Here is a 17,098-nt window from a genome sequence, read left to right on the forward strand (position 1 = left end):
CCATCCTTGTCTTGCTCTGGGACAGTTTAGGGCTGTGATCAGCTGCATGCCTTTCTGTGCTCACGCTCCGGTGCTCTCGTCCGTCTCAGTAAGTCACAGCGCCCCCCTGTGTCAGTTCCACAATGCAGCAGATGCTGCGGGCCCAGGATGATGTATTCTTAAGTAACTGGCATGCAGTAAGTGCTTTGGATAGAAACTGAGATTATGGCTGCAGAGAGAGTTAAAATGTGTTTCTCTTAAAATATCTTGTTGCTATTTTCGAAGCAAGTATAACTTTGGACTATTTTGTTTTGTGTCAGTGTCGCTAAGAAAAGAGCAATATGTGTTATAAGCAGTCATTTTTGTGTCATTTTTCTGTGTGTTAGCGTAGCTTCTTTCCAACACATCATTTCATACGCGCACTACAACTTCTGTCCCTGTGTCCTTTGTTTCTCCCTGCAGGCAGCACTGTTGAACAGTTTCCCTGATATCTTTGATGAGCTGCTGCAGATGTTCACTGTTCAGGAGGTCGCCGAATATGTCAGGGGCACCCTAGGGAGCATGCCCAGCACGGTGGACATTGGCCAGTCCATGGATGTTGTCAAACTGCAGTCCATCGCTCGTACAGTTGAGAGCCGGCTCTTTTTCTTCCCTGGTGAGACAAATGGGAATGTTTTCTTCCTCTGAAACAAACTAACAAACAAGTATACATGTAATCCTAATGTGCATGAAGTGCTTTTCATCCTCTCCTTGTCTTCTTTTTTCGTTCTCTCTCCCCGCAGAGTCTCGTAGTATTCTGCTGCCGGTGGTTCTGCATCACATCCACTTGCATCTGCGCCAGCAGAGGGAGCTGCTCATCTGTTCTGGGATCCTTGGCAGCATCTTTTCCATAATTAAGACTAGCTCCATGGTACAGTACATTGTGCCATTTTCATACTTGACATATAGGACTTAAGATCACGTGATTACAAAATGGAATTAGAAAATGCAAGAGAAAAATCATATTTCCTTTATAAAGTATATTGGATCATGTCAACACAGTTGCGGCATGTTAACACTAATGTTTTCCTATTAACCCTCTGGGGTCTGAGCCTATTTTGGCCGTTTTTGAATACTTTTGATTTTGACCTTCATGTACCACATAAAAAATGTTTACTATACCCATATTTGGTATCCAATTTTCTCACTTTAACCTACTTTATCAACTATTGAGTTGAGAAATTATACTATTTACTACAATAAAAAACACAAATATGCTCAATGAACTGTTTTGGAACTTGAAAATGTAAAGGTAGGATACAAATATAAATGGTAGAAGGTAAAAAAAGGTAAAATTGAAATGTAATATAACTATATACAAAAAGTCCCATAAAACATGTATATTTATAGGCATTTTTTTTCCTTGTTAGCTGCAACTCTTCAAAACAAACGATGTGCGAAATTACACAGAGAGCTACACCAACACTCAAATATTTCTGTACTATCAAATTAAAACTATCATATCTTTGGTTTTACATGACCTAGGAATGTCAAACAAAAACTGGGAGAAAGTTTCAAGTCTGTACTTTGGAGTGAAGTTGATAGCAGCGCTCAATGCGACCTAGTTTTTTTGTTAAACGTCACATGATCTGATCAGGACGGCACGATCAGAGACCCCAGAGGGTTAAGCAGCATGTTTGCTTCTCTGTATGTCTCAGGAGTCTTCTGTTCAGGAGGAAGTGGAGATGATGGTGGAGAGCCTTCTGGATGTGCTGCTGCAGACTCTGCTGTCCATCATGAGCAAGTCTCACTCTGTGGAGACGTCCAGAGGACAACGTTGTCCCCAGTGCACCGCCGAGATAACGGTAAGCCTTCCACTCAAAGTGCCTCTTTGACGTGCAACAAAAAAAAGGTGGAATTTAGTGAATATTTTGAATTGATTAACCTTTTATGCCCGGATCTGTCATTTTCTTCCGTGCAGGGGGAGTATGTTTCCTGTCTCCTCTCTCTGCTCCGGCAGATGACAGAGATTCACTTTCACCATCTACTCAACAACTTCCATAGCAAAGAGGAGCTGAAGGTGGGAAACTCTCTGAGTCACAGAGCTCCGCATGATTACAGCATTTTGCTGCAGCGTGCTCACCACATACCTGTACTGCATACACTTTCTTAATATATTCCTTTGCAGGAGTTCCTGTTGAAGATCTTCTGTGTGTTCCGCAATCTGATGAAACTGACTATCTTCCCTCGAGATTGGAGCGTCATGAGGCTTCTAACTAGTCAGTGAGTCTAGTTTCCATTTCTGTCATGCAGTCTTTGTCCCAGAGATGGTAAGGGAATACAGCCAGCCATTAGATCAGTCTCTCTTCAGATAATCCTGAGCTGAAGGTGACGCTTGTGTTGCAAATTTTTTCATCTATTTTTGGCAGCTACCTTGTTTTGTAAGCTGACAGTGTAATGTTTGCTTTCTGCAGCATCATCGTAGTGACAACACAGTTCCTGTCTCCGGCGCTGCACAAGAACTTCTCAGAGGCAGATTTTGATTTCAAGGTGTGTGTCTGAACAGCGGGAGGCCGTCTTTTAGGAAACCCACCGAACAACGAAGCCACAAATTATCTGATGCTTTTTCCATGATTACATTTATGAAACTAGTGTTGAAGATTCAAGATAGCATCTATTTATTTTGCTTTTTTCTATGTTTTAGGTGTGGAACTCCTTCTTCAGCCTCACTGTGCTGTACATCAACCAGCCCAGTCTGCAGCTGGAGGCACTGGCCCCGGCTAAGAGAAAGAAAGTCCTGGACAAGTAAGAAACTACCGTTTATTCACTGTGTTCATTCTCTCCATCACAGGTTAATTATTCATCTAACTTTTTCTACTTCACTCTCCAATCTTTTCTTTGCAGGCATGGAGATATGAGAGTGATGATGGCTTATGAGCTCTTCAGCATGTGGCAAAAATTAGGTATGTCAGACACCTCAAACTCATTCTACCACACCAAATCCTGTTCTCAAATTTTTTTTGTTATTCAACTTTTTATTTGAAGAAAAACAAAACAGCACATACATGTTGCTCTACATTTTGTAAACATATCACGTCTTTTCATCAAAACATAAAAAGAAAGAAAATTGTTTAAAAACAAAAAGAAAATAAAGAGAAGAGAAAAAAAATCAAATTAAATTAAAAATCAAAATCACATCCTTGCAAAAGCATTTACGCTCTCTATCACAATACTCCTATAAAGACATACTTGCACCTAAATTGATAACTTAACGTTAACTTGAAAATCCGAAAAAAAATTAAATAAAGATAATAATGCTGTTCTCAAATTTAACACTTTAAAATTTTTTATATTCATAATAACAGTTATCAGTTCCATTTCCAAATAAATTATATTTAGAAATCCACATGAACCAATCAGCATGATCAGATCCACTGCACAGCATTTATTTAGAAAGAAAATCTGTAAGTTAAGTTGCTATATTTTTAATGGTTTTCTGACCAGCAATATACATTTAAAAAGCTATTTTTTAAAAACGGAGTCTGGCGCAGTGCTCCCTATATTAAAAACAGCACCACCAACCTGTTTATAACTGAATATTGTCACATCTAATAAAGAAATACATTTTGTAACCAGTAACTGTTAGGCTTACTGTACAGACAACATCGTCTTCAATGGAAGTGAAGTCTTAACTGTGTGCTTCACGACAATGTTGCATATTAGTCTGAATGGAGAGGAAACTAACCAGCATTGCCTCAGTAGGAAAGAGAAGAGGAAAGACTTCCCCTTGTTTTTAATAATCTCTTCATAACCAATAATCAGCTTCACAATTACAAGTACAAGAAAAGCTTTACAACTTCGGCCTCCCAAATCACTAACCACCTCATCACAGTTTAGCATTACATATAAAGGATCCAGGATATGGAACTCACTCCCTCCTTACTTAGTCAACCTTTCTTGTTTATCATTTAAAAAATCTTTGAAAAACCTATTACTATTTCAATAATTATAATTCTTGTTTCATTGCTATGTTGTGCCTTTGTTTTGTTTTTCTAGTTTCTTGCTCTGTATGATTCTATGTTCCTTGTTCTTTTTTATTTTTATGGTAAATTAGGGAATCCCACTATTCAAGCCCCATGAGGGTTTTTTGGGCTTTCCTGGCATGTCTTTATTTTATTTCAAATGTATGGAATTTATAAATTGTATTATTGTTGTTATTATGTCATTTTCTTTCTTTTAAAACTGTACCAAATAAATCAAATCAAATCAAAGACTCCAGAACAACATGAATCACCTGTTACTGACTTTAGTAGTTTATATAACAGACATATGACTGTCCTGCTGTTATTACAGACATGTCAACTAACCACAGACACTAGCATCGTTCATGGACTCTGTTGTGCTGCTACAGAATGAATATCATGGAAAACATGGAAGAATAGATATTTGTGTTATTCTTGGCATAAAAAAAATATATTTTTTTGTCCTGGTGGGGGTACCCTTTGGCCAGGCCTGTTCAATTATAGATAGGCAGTGACTCTATCTATGTTTATCTATTTGATCCAGGTGACAACAAACCCCACTTCATCCCGGGAATGATGGGTCCTTTCCTTGGCGTCACCTTGGTGCCTCAGACTGAGGTTCGAAATATCATGATCCCAATTTTCCACGACATGATGGATTGGGAGCAGAGAAAAAATGGCAACTTCAAACAGGTCATTATGACATTGTTACGTTATGAAATGCAGCTTGTGTTGTGATGGAAAATGGACAGCCTTTTGTCACCCACATCTTTTGGCTAAATATGTGTGTGTGTGTAGGTGGAAGCAGAGCTGATGGATAAGCTGGACAGCATGGTGTCGGATGGGAAAGGCGATGATAATCACAGAGAGCTCTTCAGCCTTTTGTAAGCATCAAACCTGTGTTTAGTGAGCCTGCTGAGTGATACTCTGTATAATAATGCTGCTCTCTCAGTATTTCCCTCTAACGTACTTCTCTGTGTTGTTTGGCTGTCACACTGCAGGACCCAGCTGTTTGGTCCTTATCCAAGGTAAGGTGTAATGCTCTCACAGCTAAGACTAAGAGACACTGTGATTCATATCTGTTCACTTCCTGTGCTCGTCACCTTTAATAAGAACATCTCACTGTACTTTGTGTGCAGCCTGCTGGAGAAGATAGAGCAGGAGACCTGGAGAGAGACGGGGATCTCATTTGTCACGTCAGTCACAAGACTTGTCGAGCGATTACTGGATTACAGGTATCCTGAGAATAAGTTGCTAACAATAACACTAATGGTTTTTGTGATGAAATTGCAGAGCAATGAGAAAAATAAATCTATTTTTCATTTTTTAGGGACTGCATGAAAGGAGACGAGATGGAGAACAAGAAAATTGGTGGCTCCGTCAATCTCATGGTGAGACATTCATGGCAGTGTTCTTAGTAACACATTTGTGAATATTTCCATAAGTGGAATAAGATTTTAACTATTTTTAACATTTTTAATTCAACTCCAGAACTTCTACAAATCCGAGGTCAACAAGGAGGACATGTACATCCGTTACATCCACAAGCTGTGTGACCTGCATCTCCAGGCGGAGGACTTCACAGGTAAAGTGGTGTTAACACAGTTTTTCTTTTTCTCGCCTTTCCTCTGCATGTGTCTTTTATTGGATTTTACCAATACAGCCATTTGGAACAAAGTAGAAAAGATGTACAACCCTGATTCCATAAAACTAGGTATGCTGTTTAAAATCTAAATAAAGGCAGAATGCATCAAATTCAGACAATAGGGCTGTTTCCACTACCGCCCAATACCCGGAATGAGGCGGGTCTCATTGCTGAAACGCCCCTAATTTGAATACGAGCCGTCTGGAGCGGACTTTTGTCAGGACTTTTTTCGTCCCTGTCGAAGAGCAGGGCCTTTTTTCTCCCTTGAAAAAAGCCTGGTTACTGATTGGATAGATCACAAAGCAGGATGTGACATAGTAGCCTACCCTACACGACAACAATTTGTCACACAACGCCATTTGTAAAAGCTGGCGAAGCAGTGTTGCCAACTTAGTGACTTTGTTGCTATATTTAGCGACTTTTCAGACCCCCTTAGCAACTATTTTTCAAGAAAGCGACTGGAGACAAATCCAGCGACTTTTCGTAGGGGCCGGCGGCTCGTTAAGAAGAGTAAGAACGAGTCAAAGCGGCACAGTCCTCCAGCAGCAGTCTCTCCCAGCTGCAGAGCCGGAGGGGATGTTAACCCCTTAGTGTCCAGTCTGCAAATTGCTAACAGGCTAACAGTTAGCTCTGTAGCAGTACAGTGTGTATGTACTGCTGCTGCAGGAGGTGTTCATTTAGCGATCTCTGTTTTTTTACAACAAGCACCAGACACTCTGTGCACAGTTAGCGATGCCGGTTAATTCACGATAACGATGTTTATGATCAGTGGAGAGGCTGTGCATAATTAGCCATGCTGCTTTGTTTATGATCAGCTGCTGACGTTGTGCACAGTTAGCGACGGCGGCCACAGTTGAGTCTCTCGTGTTTAATCCATCATGTGTGTGACGTCACAGTCGAAACTGTCGCTAAGCGATTACGCAACGTTCAAAAACCATACGTGACCTCTGGAGTCTCGTAAATCCCTCTGGGGGCTAACTTGTAGTGGAGACACGCAGAGTGAGCGGACTTTTGAGAGGGTGTGGCCTGAGATTTTCCCAGTGGCCACTTTTCCCTCTAGTGGAAACACGGCTCATATTGTCATCTGCACAAGGCTACCCAATGTGTTGGGAATTACCTTTCACTCAGGAAATACTGATTATTTATATTGTTATTTCATAACTACAAGCGGCAAAATAATACAAAGAGCTGATATTCTGCTTGGCTGTAGTTGGTGCAAGGACAGTGACAGAGATAAATTACAAGAAGCTGTATCATTTACAACTTCCCACAGTTTAAAGGTAGCCTACAACTTGATCATTAATCTTTGCGGTTCTTATTAGCACATGAAGCCATAATGACCTCCCATACATACAGCACCAGCATACCTCCACCCACCTTCAACCTGAGTGGAGGTTTAATTAGCAGGTAGCTGAAAACGTGTGAGGACGCGGGGTAAAGGTGATAGTTTCAGGCCTGGATAACCGGTTCTCTGAATATGATCAAAATAAGTACAGCAGCTCTGACCTCAGCAATTAAAAAAGAGAGTCTGGTTGCACCATGTTATGAAAACTGGTGAAACTCCACCACAGCTGACTGGATTCCCCCATTCGGCTACAGCTTAGGAAGATAATAGATAAGAAATAGTGTGATAAAAGCAAAACTTCAAAGTAAACACCCCTGACAGGCTCAACAGATGGGCCAAATGTCAGGAAGGGATTTAGAGATAAATACGTCCTGGTATTTTAACATGAAGACGTTCTGAGTCTGAGCAACAGCCATTTATGTTTCTTGTTATTCTTTGATTCATAATACATTTGTTATAGTAAATTTTAATCAGGCCTGGTAATGCCCCTCTCAACCGTGTAAACAGGAAATCAGGGAAGTTGTCAGTTTATGTAATCGTGTTAATGGCTTAAGTGTTTTTGCTTTACTCACGTTATTGGCAGTGGTGGCTCCGTTTTTTGCATGTAAAAGTAGCCAAGTATGACTAATTAAATGCAGCCTTATTCATCATTTACGTAAAACAAACAACAGGCAGCTGGCAAGATAATTGAAACACATTTTAATGTTCTTCAGAGTTGGCTGTGATTGCACATGTGTTTATTGTGTGAATCATTGTCTAATAAAAGCTTTCTCATCTTCAAAGATGTGAATTCAACACAGAAAGGGGCATCATTGTCTTTGGCTGTATACTGGGGATGTAAATGATTCATGTTGTACTGTTTATTTTAGGTCTGCAGCTAATGATTTTCAATGTATCTATAAAATATAAGACAATAATAGAAATGTTCTTCACAATCAAATTGTGCATTTTAAACCAAGAAACATGCAAATTCCCAAAGATAACTAATTCACAGAAGCCCTGAAGGAAATAAATATTCTGGTGATTCATTTTCTATGTCTGATCTCAATAATTATCATATTTGTGCTTGTTTAAGAAGAAGAAAACAGGTGAAAAAAATTGGCAGGATAATTTTTTGTTCTATTTAGGAAGAAGTGAACATGCTTTTAGGCCCATTTATAACATGGAGACGTGGTGCACTTCAGCCTCCCGTGGCCAAAATGAGTATTACAACAACAAACATACTGACAACAAAAAAATCACCTAACCAAACCTTTTTTCCCTAGGTATTTCATTTAGATAAAAATAAGGAACCCATAAAGTTGGAATTATTTAGTTTTTAGACACAATCCTCAGTTTATTGTGGTTTCTGATTAATCAAGTTTTGAGAAGATATACACTTATCTGTCAGTCATAAATCACATAGTCACAATCATTTCTTGGAAAGAGGTAAAAAATATTTTATTCCAACTTGTATGCGACCATGTATATAACATATATATATATATATATATATATATATATATATATATATATATATATTTATATACATACACATATATATACATATACATATATAATTTCTTATTGAGACTAACTTACAGTCACCCAACAACAAAGTCAAATATCCTTTACAGCTGACAGAATAACCTCCAGTATCACAAACACCAGTTTTAGTCAATTTATTTATTTATTTTCACCTCTCTGGTGTGACTCATATTCAAAGAAAGAACCATGACTGTAACAGTAATGTGAAAAAATAAAAGCAGTGTCTCAAAACAAAAAATATAAATGAGAAACTTTTTCTAATTTCCTGTCTGACTATGTGTTTGAAAATATCAAACAGTGCTCTTAGAATCATTATTATTTCAAATGAGAGTTGTGTCAAAGCACCTGAGAAAAACTGTAATAGGGGCTGAAAGCAGCTGATATAATAATATAATAATATGTCTGCTGGTGCACTTTGCACATGTTGCCACCAACAAACCGACACCCACTCAGCACGCTCTGGGCCACTGACTGCACTTTGTCTTATTCACCATCTGTTCTCAAATACCGAATCCAAAGATATAACAGTTCATAACTGTGTCCAGACTTTCTTCCACATCTGTAGCTTTACTAGAGAGCAGATAATGCAGTTTTGATGACCTTTGACCTTTTCCTCCATGGGCTACAGAGGCGGCGTTCACACTGCTGCTGTACTGGGAGCTGCTGCAGTGGGAGGACCGGCCCCTGAGGGACTTCCTCCACTACCCTTGTCAGAGCGAGTGGCAACGCAAGGAAAACCTGAGTCGTAAAATCCTTCACTACTTCAACAAGGGCAAGGCAAGTGAATTTTTATAGCTTCATCTCACACTCCTGTTTTTGACTGACTTCCAGCCAGAATGTGCTGCAGCTGAGGCTCACACAGTTAAACGTGAAAATGGAGGCCAACTTTTTTAGTGATGGAGCGATATTATCGCCACATCAGGAACTAAATCAACTTAGATCACATTAAGTTTTATAGCTTTTTTAATTTCTTTTTTTTCAACAATGTTCAAGTGGCTCTTAGTTCTCATCTGCAGCGCAGCTGTTCCCAAACATAATTAAATTTTGGCCTCATTAACATCGAGAGTGAGATAAAATCTTCAAACAGTTTTTCTTATAATCTTTCTCAAAGTTTTTATCATGTTTTGCATCAAATCTCATCACATCTTGTGCTTGTACCCATTGAACCGGATTCATACAGTGCTGATGGAGTACTGAGACTCTTTACTTAACCCTTTGATGCACAACATGGGTCTAAAGGGACCCGACAGAGTTTTTATGCTCTATATCTTTGCAATAAGTTATTTTCATCATTCAGTATTCCAGGTTTTCTTCAATTAGTTTGTTTTTGATCATCATACATCCCAATTTTTATGTTTTCTTTTATTAGTTTTTTAATAAAATCCCTTTTTGTGTCACTACTCTTCTAATGCACAACATGGGTCAAAAATGACCCATATACATTTTTTTTAGCTAAGTAGCTTGTTAAGCTAACTACTTAGCTAGCTTCTTAGCTAACTTGGCTAAGTAGTTATCTTAGCAAGCAACTTAGCCAAGTAGCTAGCTATGTAATAACACAAAAACTGTTTTCTCCATAAAGTATGGGAGGCAAAATGGAAATAATGATCTGTTGTTATCAAAAACAAGATATTTAAAGAATACTTGGAATATTCAATCATAAAATAAGTTGCTATCAAAAGATAGAGCACAGAAACACACAGCAGCATTAAATAACATGGGGAATGAATGAGGGTCATTTTGGACCCATGTTGGCATCAAAGGGTTAAGTAAAAGTATCTATACCACAGCATAAAAATGCTACAGTATAAAAGTCTTCAATTCAAAATGTTACTTTAATGTATAATATGGAACATCTTCACATTAAAATGCCTAAAAACTACTATTTATAATAAAACTACTGTAATTATTGTTTGTAACTTTTTGTAAAGTTTGCTTGTTCTCATGATAAAAATTCTCAGTGTTGTAACAGTAAAATATCTGGATCTGGATGGTCCTTGAATTTGAGGAAATTTAGCATGAAATTATATAATATGAATAAAACTATAATACATTAACTCTTCGTCATCACATCAGGTAGATTTTTCATCAGCAATGGTGGTTGTATAACAATTAGGACAACAACTCACATGATCCCACATTTCTTCACAACATAATCAAAGTCCATCTGGTGCCCATTTTTCCATTTCATATTTTTGATCTGAGCCTAATATTGAAATATGAAAAAACAAGCTTTTTTTTTTTTCGTTTTTTGTGTTATAATAAAAAAAAAATTACAAAATAACCAGTACATTTTTCATTATTTGATTTTTGATTGCCAATTGAAAATGGAAAGAACGAATGATACACGGATTGTGAAACAAGAGCATAAAGTAGCTTTAAAAGGAAATTCCCAAATTGTTGTCATTGCTTTAGCATGTATGATAAAAATGTTTTCTGTACTAAAGAAAACTCCGGATATCATAAAATATTAACACAAACATGCAGCCTTTGCCCACACCACAGTAAGACTCAGTAAGGGTCAGATGTCTGCTCAAATGTGATTTGCTTCCCCGAATCACTCCTCCCTGGCTGGTATTCATCCACAAAATTAAATTAGTTGACCGGTCTCTGTGCTTTGGAGACGACAATGCCCTCTGGACTCTGGGAGCAGCTGAGCAGGAAATAAAAGTGGCCTCCTTCATTCACTCGATGTCATCTCTACTTTTTATTGCTGCTCTGGTGGAAAAAAAAGGTGGCCAGTTTGTACCTGCAGAATCTGCTGCTACTGAAGGTTCATCCAGGCCAAATGGAGATCTGTATGCACTGTAAAAAATGTTTGTTTAAATTACAGTAAAAAACTGTCAAATTGCATCAGAAACAGGTCGTAAAATTAAACATTGTACATCACCGTAGTAGATACTTTTAATTACTGTAAATCAAACAATAGTATAAAACTTTAAATTCTACCGCCAAAAACTGTAGAAAACACACAGTTTTGCTGTAAAAATATAAAATTTTCATGTAAAGTTAATGGAGAAATACCATGATGAACAAATTATCCTAAAAGTAATGGGATTATTCTGTATAAATTACAGTTTTTGCTGATATTTACATTTACATACGCTCACTGTATTTTTTTACGGTGATGTTCTGGCAACCACAGCTGCCGGTATTTTACCGTAAATTAAACAGATTTTTTTTTTACAGTGTGTGCTTAAAAAGCAACATGCAGGTCGTTGACCTCAGTGAATGAATGCTGGCAATATTTGAGTTGAAACTGGACTTTGAAAACAATATAACTATATATGTATGTATATAACTACACAGTCTTTTTTTTACTGCACACTCACTATAATATAATTATAAGAAATAATCCACATTCTATTGCAATGTGGCAATTGTTGCATGTTATTTTTTTTTCATAAACTCAGATAAGATTATAGAATATGACCTCAACTTTATTTTTTATGAGGAAAATCCTGTAAACAGCGTTTAAGTGTAAATTTGATACAACAGCTCCCTCATTTTTATGGATATTTCATATTATATTCAATGCAAAGCAATAGCAGTACAGAACAACTGACAATAACTGCACAGTTTGTGTAAAACAAGTGATTTTAACACATTTCGAGCAGATTATTTCCTGGGAATACTGCATCAGAGATTATTTTTTTCTGTCATTGAAATTTGAATACAATTCCCTTTCTGAAGTATGTATTTACTTATTCTACACTTTAATAAATTATTCTGTAGTCATTTCATTTTACTTAATATATTTGATAAACTGTATTAAATATAAAGGCGTCCAATAAGAATCTGATTTTCTCCAGGTCTAAATGTCTCATAACATCTGTCATAAGATTTGCATAAGTTGGGGCTGCCTTTTGTTTCCAATTAAGTAATATCAATCTTTGCGCAAGTTGGCTGATAAAAGTTGTCTCATACCTGTTAAAATCAAAAAGGCCTCACATTTAGGATGTTCGTGTTCAATTCTTCCTGAAGTAAAACAACTTTTTTTGTTTGTTCACTTTCTCAGAGTTCTCCAAAGTTTGACGAGGGTTTCCCTTTATTATTATTATTAAAGGCAAATGAAGCTTTAATGATTTCCTCCACTCATCTAATTTATATCTGACTTTGCAGTGCTGGGAATATGGAATCTCTCTCTGCCGGGAGCTGGCTTTCCAGTACGAGACTTTATATGATTATCAGAGCCTCAGCTGGATACGGGTAAGTAAAATCTTGTGTGCTTCCTGTTGTTATCAAACACGCACCATCTGTGATGCTGCAAAGTGAGATTTTCAGCTCCCTCTCTCATTGTCATCCTCTTATGGGGTGTGAAGTGCGTATAGCGTCAAACACAATGTCCTAATTACCTGAGCACACCCACACTCATCAGGAAACGCAGAGGATTCAGTAATGTGTGTGATTAAATCATTATTCATCATGACTCTTTTGCATGTTTGTCATCCTGTGATAGAAAATGGAGGCAGCGTATTATGACAACATCATCGAGCAGCAGAGGATTGAGCCGGAGTTCTTCAGAATGGGCTTCTATGGCAGGAAGTTTCCTTTCTTCCTCAGGGTAAGACTTCCTAAATGTAGCCCCGTCTTCTACTGTCCTGACACAGTTATGATTCTGATGATGTGGACAGCTCCTCTGCTCCTTCAGGCTTCAGCAGGACAAAGTCGAGTGCAGTAGCTGCGAGAGAGAAAGTCGGTGTGGGGAGTTGATGTTGAAAATTAGGATCTGTGTGGGTTGTCTCTCTAGCAGCCGCTCTCACCGTTCATATCATGGAGCTCAGTTTATCTGTGAAATTTCACCACTGAAATCCATCAGCCGCCAGATAAATATTTACCCATTTATCTTATTGTTGCATCATCTTAAAATACAAGAAAATGTGTCCACAAAACTGTCTGAATTTCACATTTCATTTAGTGGATTTTTTTTAACCTATTCCAGTTTCTTGTGAGGAAAAATAACAAGCCTATATGTCAAAGTTGTTATTGGTTATGTCTCTATATATAGTTCATTAAAGCAACTACAATCCATACCTCCTTTTGGGAAAAAGTGTTAAACCTGGCCAGTCGAATCATTGAAAAAGACTTTGTCAAAAAAGACAAAAAACTTTGTGACCTCCAAAAATGAAAAATCCTTACTCAATATTGGTTTTCTGGAAGCTAAAAGATGTATTGCCTGCACATGGATAAGGGATAAACCTTGTACTACTTTGCAATGGTTAACAGGGATGTCTTTCTACTTGGCTTTAGAAAAGATAAGCTACACCACGAAAAACAAGCTTGACAAGTTTTGGAAAATCTGAAAGGTTTTCTGTAATTTCCTTGAGAAAAATTATATTGAAGTAGATGGCTGGAATGATGAGCTGAACTGAAGATCTTTTCATTTTATCTTGATTTAGTATACACATTTAGGGCTTTACAGACATATCTGTGTGTGTGTGTGTGTGTGTGTGTGTGTGTGTGTGTGTGTATAGATATATGCATGTATTTATTTATTCACTTATTTTTCATTTATTTATTTTGTGGTTACCCCCCCCCCCCCCTCTGTGTTTATTTATTAGTTTTATTTTTTATCATCATTATTGCTATCATTATCGTTTATTATTATTTTTCTTGTATGTGCCTTCTTGTTCTATGTTGTCCACTGTTTGTAAATTAACAAAACATGCAATAAGTGAAAAAAACAACAACTATAACCTATACTGTTATAATAATGATGCATTAAATAACAATGTAAGGTTTTAGTATGTGAGTTTTGGCAGGCAGCTGTTGTGCTCTCTTCCTGTTACTGCATACAAGTACCAAATCTTTTAGTGGTATGGCGTTCTGGACTGTACTGTAAAACCCTGACTTTGGTACTTGGTCACTGTTAATCTTGAATAAATCCTGCTGTTGTCTTCCCCTTTCTGCAGAACAAGGAGTTTGTCTGTCGTGGTTATGACTATGAACGGCTCGAGGACTTCCAGCAAAGGATGCTGGGAGAATTTCCACAAGCCATCGCCATGCAGCATCCCAACCAACCTGACGACACCATCCTGCAGAGTGACGCTCAGTGTATCCTACTCATGATCACTTAATACAGGGATGGGCAACTGGAAAACTTATTTGCTTCAAACCTTTTGCATTCCTATTTATACTGTTAAACATGCATTTGAGCATGAAATATGTTAAGTTACTGCACTGTAAACATATTTAAAATTGCAGTTTCATCATATCTGGTTAAGTGCACGGTCCTATATGTGGCCCTGTGGTAGTGTCCATGAAAAATTGTGGCCCCCTCCAGCATTTAAGTTGCCCATCCCTAACTTAATATATAATGTCGGACAAAATTGTGTGTCTTACCAACAGTTTAAACCCCAAAGATATTAAATTTCTAATTATATAAAAGCAAATCCTCACATTTAAGAAAATGAAACCACTAAATATTTGTTGTCTTGATAAATGACTTGACCAATTAATCGATTATTAAAATTGTTGACAATTTTTTTTCCTCTCTATTACGCAACTAATTGTCTCAGCAGTACAGTTTGCACCCTGTTTTGCTTATGTATGTGTTAGAGGTTATAATGGATCAAAGAGAAACACTGTATGCGATGTTGGGGTTTATTTCCAGAGTCAGACAGTGAGAGCAAACACTCTCTGTAAGCATTTTCTTTGAATATCCCTCCTGCTCCTTTTCCTCTGTGAATATGCATGTCTGTCTGTTTGTCTGTCACTTCCTTGACACTTGGCTTCTAGACTTGCAGATCTATGCGGTGACTCCAGTGTCAGACATCTCTGATGTGCCTCAGCTGGAGCGTGTGCCCGAGAGGATCAAGAGCTTCTATCGCATAAACAATGTCAGCCGCTTCCACTATGACAGGCCGTTCCACAAGGGGCCCAAGGACCGCGAGAATGAGTTCAGGGTACGGTGAGCCAGCAGTGCCACTCTCACTCCATTTCTGCCTCACAGTTTAGTGTTGATCTTACAGAAATACTGGATTTAGATGTAAAACTAGTTAAAAATGCCCTATATCACAATTTTAACAAGTGAAAAACCAACATGGTCTCACAGATATCCGTGAAATAGCCACGGATTTCGCTTAACTCAAAATCCGTGGAATAGCCACGGAATCACTCAAATTTCCGTGAAACTGACACGGATTTCGCTACAATGCAAGTTAATGACAGTCATATCCCGTGGCTATTCCAACATACAAAGTGATTATGTACATTCACTGAGTGAAGATTTAGAAAATAAAACATATATTTTTCGCTAGAAATGTGATCAAAATCCATTTTTATGCAGAAACTAAGTCAAAATATTGATTTTTCACTAAAAATTAAAGAACTGTCCGCCATGTTTTTTTTCTTTTTCTTGGAACAAACCAATAGCCACGGGATGATGTCATTAACTTGCATTGTAGCGAAATCCGTGTCAGTTTCACGGAAATTTGAGCGATTCCGTGGCTACTCCACGGATTTTGAGTTAAGTGAAATCCGTGGCTATTTCATGGATTTCTGTGAGACCAGGTTCTGAAAAACCCACCCCCTAATTTGAATCTCTTCCAAAAATGAACACCCTTCCACCATGTTTCATAAAAATAGGGCCAGAAGTTTTTTTCCGTAGTCTTGCTGACCAACAGACAAACAAACCGAGGCAAAAACATGACCTCCTTGGCGGAGGTAATGAGGCACCAACAGCCAGGGGAGACAGAGAGCTCCCAGGAGGACTGACGGACCAGAACAGAGCTGCCGGAGTGAAAAAAGAGGGCGAGAAGGAGAAAATAGGGGAAAAAAGACAGATATAGGCATCAAACAAACAGAGGGTTAGAGAGATTCAGTGCTCCAGTTTACGGTTTATCTCTTCAGCAAAAAAAAACCCTGATATATTAGAGCTTCTGTACTTAGTATTCCACCACAAATATATCTGATCACTTTTCATATCACATTCACTGACATGTTTTTTGAGACATTTCTCCTTTGCGCATTAGTTCCTCTGTAGGTAATAAGTTGCTTCATGTTGCCTCATGAAAACGTAAAATTGTGATGTTAGGTATTCAGCCAAATATGACTTTCTTGTGCAGCAGCCTCAGTGATCCTAACTTACAGCAGTCCCTGTCTGAACTGCAGGTGCATTAGTCATAAACACTGCAGAATGATGTAATGTGCCAAGAGGAAAAACTTTCAATATCATGACGACATCAGCCAAAGACAGAACAGTGAATTAGCATCAAGGACATGAACTTCAGATTCATTAAATATATGAGATAGTCTCAAAAATACTCAGGCTACTTTATTAAATACAGGACTTTAATATTCTGGTTCGGGCTACATTTACTGATTATTTTCATTATTGATTAGTCCGTCAGCGATTATAGTAAAAACTGCCCATCACCACTTTCCCAGAGCAGGTGAAAATGTCCAGCCGACCGATCAAACCCAGTAATATTCCATTTACAATAAAATAAAACCGAAAAGCATCAAATTCTCACATTTTAAAAAGCAGGACATAATGTATGTTAACAATTAACATATGCTCACAATTGTTGGTAGCTAATTTCATGTCGATCACCTCATCGATTAACCCTCTGGAGTCTCCAAAAGCGCCAAAGCATGGCTTCT

At 37.9% G+C, this 17,098-nt stretch overlaps 1 protein-coding gene across 1 annotated transcript in view; it reads left to right on the forward strand.

The window, feature by feature from the left end:
* Positions 1-17,098, forward strand: part of LOC131971634 (dedicator of cytokinesis protein 3-like) — a 75,925-nt gene that overhangs the window by 45,677 nt on the left and 13,150 nt on the right. Inside the window, exons 24-42 of the mRNA XM_059333162.1 lie at positions 442-634; positions 762-889; positions 1,677-1,823; positions 1,940-2,038; positions 2,147-2,241; positions 2,433-2,508; positions 2,663-2,763; positions 2,863-2,921; positions 4,525-4,673; positions 4,779-4,864; positions 4,982-5,008; positions 5,120-5,215; positions 5,311-5,371; positions 5,472-5,565; positions 9,126-9,274; positions 12,617-12,703; positions 12,954-13,058; positions 14,407-14,548; positions 15,233-15,399. Coding sequence (XP_059189145.1) covers positions 442-634; positions 762-889; positions 1,677-1,823; positions 1,940-2,038; positions 2,147-2,241; positions 2,433-2,508; positions 2,663-2,763; positions 2,863-2,921; positions 4,525-4,673; positions 4,779-4,864; positions 4,982-5,008; positions 5,120-5,215; positions 5,311-5,371; positions 5,472-5,565; positions 9,126-9,274; positions 12,617-12,703; positions 12,954-13,058; positions 14,407-14,548; positions 15,233-15,399 — 2,061 coding nt within the window. The remainder of the gene's footprint in view (positions 1-441; positions 635-761; positions 890-1,676; positions 1,824-1,939; positions 2,039-2,146; positions 2,242-2,432; positions 2,509-2,662; positions 2,764-2,862; positions 2,922-4,524; positions 4,674-4,778; positions 4,865-4,981; positions 5,009-5,119; positions 5,216-5,310; positions 5,372-5,471; positions 5,566-9,125; positions 9,275-12,616; positions 12,704-12,953; positions 13,059-14,406; positions 14,549-15,232; positions 15,400-17,098) is intronic.

Source organism: Centropristis striata, chromosome 5, assembly GCF_030273125.1.
Source record: "Centropristis striata isolate RG_2023a ecotype Rhode Island chromosome 5, C.striata_1.0, whole genome shotgun sequence".
NCBI classification, from domain to species: Eukaryota; Metazoa; Chordata; class Actinopteri; order Perciformes; family Serranidae; genus Centropristis; species Centropristis striata.